The sequence below is a fragment of the Oncorhynchus kisutch genome, linkage group LG2 (assembly GCF_002021735.2).
Source record: "Oncorhynchus kisutch isolate 150728-3 linkage group LG2, Okis_V2, whole genome shotgun sequence".
NCBI lineage: Eukaryota > Metazoa > Chordata > Actinopteri > Salmoniformes > Salmonidae > Oncorhynchus > Oncorhynchus kisutch.
The window spans coordinates 56,687,451-56,693,450 of record NC_034175.2 but is presented as its reverse complement, the minus strand read 5'-3'; the positions used below and the strand labels follow the sequence as shown (position 1 = coordinate 56,693,450).

Sequence of the window (6,000 nt, the reverse complement as noted above, 5' to 3'; positions counted from 1 at the left end):
TTCTTGGCTCTCTTGTAGTGTATCCATTGTTTTCAGCGCCATGATGTCCTTGAGGAGCAGAATCAGTGTACGAGCAGCACAGCCAATGGGTGTGATGTGAGGGTAGGACTCGTCCACTTTAGACCAAGCAGCCTTCATGTTCGCAGCATTGTCTGTCACCAGTGCAAATACCTTCTGTGGTTCAAGGTCATTGATGACTGCCTTCAGCTCATCTGCAATGTAGAGACCGGTGTCTCTTTTGTCCCTTGTGTCTGTGCTCTTATAGAATACTGGTTGAGGGGCGGAGATGATTTAGTTAATCATGCTGGGCGACGAACATTCAGAAATCTCTTCCAATACACCTGTGAGCATCAGAGGTGAACCAGTTGCATACACAGCTCGAGCAAGACATTCATTGAGTCTAAAAATACTTCTGATTCCAGGAGGACCATGAGATATTGCTATTGATAAGGTGTCTCATTTTCACCTCGAATAGAAGTACAGGGACTTTTGTCAGAGGTTGCTTGTAATAAACAGATACAATTCCATGTACAGATCAATAGTTAAGCAGTTAGATTAAACAACTCCTTTGTAAGATAAATGTTTTAAAATGAAACGTATGGAAACAGGTGAATTAACACTCCTCAGGTAGCAGGCTCAAGCAAGCTAAAACCCACATGGTAGCGAAAACTAACTAGCAGAATTTAACCATTTAGAAATGATTTAAACAAACTTTGCTGTATGCTACTATTTACTAGTTAACAACAAATCATGTATGTCATATAAAATATATTCACCCCACCCAGTATTGTAATCAAAACTTACCAGAAAGCAGACAGTGTGGTAGTGTGGGCTCATAAGTGTGCAAGAGCTTGAGAATCAGCTGCACATGTGATGTAAGAGTGAACTGCACATGCAGAGGGTTGCAATTCCATTGAATTGGGGATAGTTTAACCAACATATGCCACCGACCTAGAATTGCCTTGTGTGTATCCCACAAAAAAGGTTCACTGTTATAAGCTCACTTATTTGATGAATTTAAGTAAAATTCCCCATATTCCCGGGCTTAACTGCCAGTGGAAAATTGACCAGAAAGTATCCTTCTCTTTGCAACCCTAGTAGTGACTTTTTTCTAGCACGGAGATGCAGTGTCCTAGACAGCTGCACCATCCCGGTCGGATTGGTAAAAACAGAGTCAAATTGATTGTAGAATTGATTCATTAATACAACATGGATGTTGACCTAAAACATGTCTAAAGGAATGATATTGAACTGATAAGATGCCCAACGATTTAACAGAGCAGTAGCTGAGTTTTTGTCTGGATCAAGTGTCACTCTGTGACTGGCTAATATGCTTTATTTATTTGCTGTTGTTTTGGTATTGAGTATCTTGATACTATACCTTGTACCTAAACATTTCTGGTGTCATGAAAACACTACAGGACAAAGCCACAGAATTGGTCTGCGGCCCTACAAAAGGGGGGCCACCAGTTGCCTATTCCTGGAATATGTCATTACATTCATTAGGTGATTACATACAGATAGTGTGCTTTGCCTTTACCCTCTTAACCTTAATTGATTCAAAAAGCTTTTGTTTACATAAGGAAATAGACAAGGTCTTTCTCCTGTTGGGTATAACCATGTACAGTGCATTCGGAAATGATTGACACCCCATAACTTTATCCACATTTTGTTACGATAAAGCCTAATTCTAAAATGGATGAAATAAATTGAAAATCCAAATTTAATCAACACAAAATACCCCATAATGACAAAGCAAAAACATGTTTTTAGATTTTTTTGAAAACACAAATATTTTTACAGAAGTATTCAGACCCTTTGCTGTGAGACTCGTAATTATTGTTATTGTTTGTAATTATTCGCTCCTATGGCCTATTTATTGCCTCCCTACCTCATGCCTTTTGCACACACTGTATATAGACTTTCTTTTTTCTACTGTGTCATTGACTTGTTTAATGTGTTATTGGCTTGTTTATTGTTTACTCCATGTGTAACTCTGTGTTGTTGTCTGTGTCACACTGCTATGCTTTATCTTGGCCAGGTCGCAGTTGCAAATGAGAACTTGTTCTCAGCTGGCCTACCTGGTTAAATAAAGGTGAAATAAATAAAAAATATATATAAAAATTTAGCTCAGGTGCATCCTGTTTCCATTGATCATCCTTGATGTTTCTACAACTTGATTGGAGTCCACCTGTGGTAAACTCATTTATTTGAACATGATTTTAAAAAGCACACACCTGTCTATATAAAGGTCCCACAGTTGACCGTGCATGTCAGTACAAAAACCAAGCCACGAGGTCAAAAGAATTGTCCGTAGAACTCTGAGTCAAGATTGTATCGGCACAGATTTGGGGAAGGGTACCAAAACCTTTCTACAGCATTGAAGGTACCCAAGAACACAGTGGGCTCAATCATTCTTAATTGGAAGAAGAGGGTTTCTTCCATCAAGACTCTTCCTAATGCTGGCCGCCCGGCCAAACTGAGCAGTCGGGGGAGAAGGGCCTTGGTCAGGGAGGTGACCAAGAACCTGATGGTCACTCTGACAGAGCTCCAGAGTTCCTCTGGGGAGATAGGAGAACCTTTCAGAAAGACAAACATCTCTGCAGCACTCTACTAATCAGGCCTTTATGGTAGAGTTGCCAAACAGAAGCCACTCTTCAGTAAAAGGCACATGACAGCCCTCTTGGAGTTTGCCTAAAGTCACCTAAAGGACTCTGACCATGAGAAACCAGGTTCACTCGTCTGATGAAACCAAGATTGAACTATTTAGCCTGAATGCCAAGCGTCACATCTGGAGGAAACCTGGCACCATCCCTACGGTGATGGCAGCATCATGCTGCGGGGGATGTTTTTCAGCAGCAGGGACTGGGAGAATTGTCAGGATTGAGGGAAAGATATACAGAGATCCTTGATGAAAACCTGCTCTAGAGTTCTCAGGACCTCAGACTGGGACAAAGGTTCACCTTCCAACAGGACAACGACTCTAAGCACACGGACAAGACAATGCAGGCGGGGCTTCGAGACAAGTCTCTGGATGTCCTTGAGTGGCCCAGCCAGAACCCGGACTTGAACCCGACCGAACATCTCTGGAGAGACCTGGAGAGGGTTTTATAAATAAGCATCAACCAGTGGGTCTTGCGACGGGTATACAGAGATGACCAGTTTACAGAGGAGTATAGAGTGCAGTGATGTGTCTTATAAGGAGCATTGGTGGCAAATCTGATTGTCTCCGTAATCTAGCATGGGTGGGATGGTCATCTGAATCAGGATCATACCCAAGAAGACTCGAGGCTGTAATTGCTGTCAAAGACACTTCAATAAAGTACTGAGTAAAGGGTCTGAATTCTTATGTAAACGTGATAATTCATTGTTTTATTTTTAATACATTTGCAAAAATGTCTAAACTGTTTTTGCTTTGTTGTCATGGGATTTTGTGTGTAAATTGATGAGGGGGGGAAGCAGTTGAATCAATTTTACAATAAGGCTGTAAAGTAACAATGGGGGATAAAAATCTAGATTTCTGAATACTTTCTGTATGCACTTCCTGATTCTACCAGTGAAATGAAAATGTGCTAGTTTTAGCTTGTGGTTGTTGATTGTGATGTTTATGATAAAAACATAATGTTGTTAATCTAGTAATGACTATAGGCCGTGGCAGAGCCAGGGTGATATTCCCCTTTAAGGAAATGGGTTCAGTTGGTATGGGGTCATATTCATGTATATTAGAGTACATGACACAAGGTCCATCACACATCTGACACTTTTTTTAAATTGAACTTTGCATGTGGATCGTCGTCAGGTCTAGATTGTAGACACTCTGGACATCCTATGTATCGCTCTTTGATCTGCATCTCTCTGCTGGTGTGTAATATAATGCCTCTGTGTGTTTGTGTCCACAGTCGGAACCAGCTGTGTGCTCTGCCAGCCTCCCTATGTGGGTTACCCCTACGAGTCCTCATTGCCAGCAACAACAAACTGGTGTGTATACCTGAGGCCATCGGACAGCTCAGGAGCCTCATGGAGCTGGTAAGAGATTATCTTTCTTTTGCTCTTTCTTTCTCTCTCTCTTGTGTGTGTGCCAGTCTCTGACTCAGCTCTTCGTTTCCTGTGTGAGCTCCCAGCCAGGCCTTATGTAACTGTTCTGTTCTCCACTGAGGGGTGAAATTAATGGTCCGGCCCTCATGCAGCTAGAGCAGGGAAGGAGAGTAGAGGGGAGACATTGTCTGACTCCATGTGAGGAGACAGGGAAGAACAGTGGAATAGGAAGCATTTATTATGGATGTGTTATGAGCCATACAACCCCCCAGTCCTTACCGTAGCTCTTGTACACAAGGGGTGACTAACCATCCTCCTGGAGAAGTTACTGGGTGAGCAGACCAAACCTTCTCTAACACACCTGATTCTCTTATCTGCAACTCGTCAGGACCATGATTAGATGAATCAGGTGTGTTTGAGCAGGGCTGGAACAAAATCCTGCACACCCACCAGTAAAGCGTTAGTTGTGTGTGAGTTAACTCAGTGTGTTGTGCCCCCTGCAGGATGTGAGCTGTAATGAGATCACTGCTCTGCCCCGTCACATCGGCCGACTCAAGGCCCTCCGAGAACTCAACGTCCGCAGGAACCTGCTCTGTGTCCTACCTGAAGGTGAGTTTAGACCCATTAAACCATATTACCTGCCATATGTCTTTCCTGTAAGTGAGTTTTGAAACCTAAGGAAGTGTTTTCCAGATGGGTCACGAAGAGACTCGGATGTTTTGTCACAGCTGGGTCATGTCTGGGTTGTGTTTGGAAACAATCGTTTGTTTATTTAGCTGATTTTGGTGGATCACAGAATATTTAGGGAACCAGTTACCTAAAGAGGAATTCTATGTTTGTCTTTGAATTACAATCTGTGGAAACTATGAGAATAGAAAGGTTCAGAATTTTTGTAAAGCAACACAGTTGAACAATATATGGCAAATCGAAATCAAAATGGATGGACATCAGAAATAGATGGGAGAGGTTGAGGGTAGAGGAAGGACAAGACAAAAAACAAACAAAATATAACTATTGTAAAATAGATTGTGTCCTTAAAATGTATGTAGTGTGTATAAGCCGGAAGTAGAAGCCTAAGTGTTGTTCATTAGTTTACTTCAATTAGGGGAGGGGTGGTAGGGTTAGCGGAAAATAATAATAAAGGAAAATCTATTGTTAAAAGATGTGTGTGTGGATATATACATTACCAGTCAAATGTTTGGACACACCCACTCTAGAGGTAGTTTTGAGTTGCGAACCGCCACAGGATTTATGGTCTTGGAATTTGAGGTTACAGTTAGGGCATCCCGTGGGACCTGCGTGTCCCGACAGAGATCATTGTGGCGCTATCTGCATTTTTCATGCTGCGGGTGGCGGGAGCAAGCAGTCAGACAGATGACTTTGCGATTAAAATATTTTTGTTGTCCCACAGATTATTTGGCAACAGTAATTCTTCTGCTTTGTATGCGTCAGCCTGAGCCTACCTATTTTATTAAAACACACACAGCATTATTCACACATCATTTGCTGCTTCAACTTCAGTAGCTCACCTCTCCTCTCCTAGTTGGGCGATGAGACAAGATAGTAGCTACTAACAATTGGATACCACGAAATTGGGGAGAAAAAGGGGTAAAAAATAAATAAATAAAAAATGTAATAATTTAAAAAGAAAAGACCGCGCTCATAGGTTAGGCTGCTATGGTGAGCGAGCATTGTGCCTTTTCATTTTCAATAAGTATTGATAGTAGCCACTAACAAGATAGTAGCTACTCATGTATTTGTCTCTGCTGGCAAATCGGCCTCCTAAAAAGGTAGACTATATCCTATATGCAAAAGTAGCAGTTGTAGCTGTCATCATTCTTGCTGCTCCAAGTTCAGTACATTAGAGATCAGGTGTGTTGGTCTCAATTAAATAAAGTAGGCTATAGCCTATGCAGGTGTAGTTGCACTACATGACCAAAAGTATGTCGACACCTGCTTGTCAAA

At 41.8% G+C, this 6,000-nt stretch overlaps 1 protein-coding gene across 8 annotated transcripts in view; it reads left to right on the top strand.

The window, feature by feature from the left end:
* LOC109868725 (leucine-rich repeat and calponin homology domain-containing protein 1) overlaps window positions 1–6,000 on the top strand; it is a 118,014-nt gene that overhangs the window by 68,538 nt on the left and 43,476 nt on the right. For all 8 annotated transcript variants that reach the window (XM_020458474.2, XM_020458458.2, XM_020458467.2 and 5 more), the window contains exons 3-4: window positions 3,900–4,026; window positions 4,539–4,644. In XM_020458474.2, coding sequence (XP_020314063.1) covers window positions 3,900–4,026; window positions 4,539–4,644 — 233 coding nt within the window. The remainder of the gene's footprint in view (window positions 1–3,899; window positions 4,027–4,538; window positions 4,645–6,000) is intronic.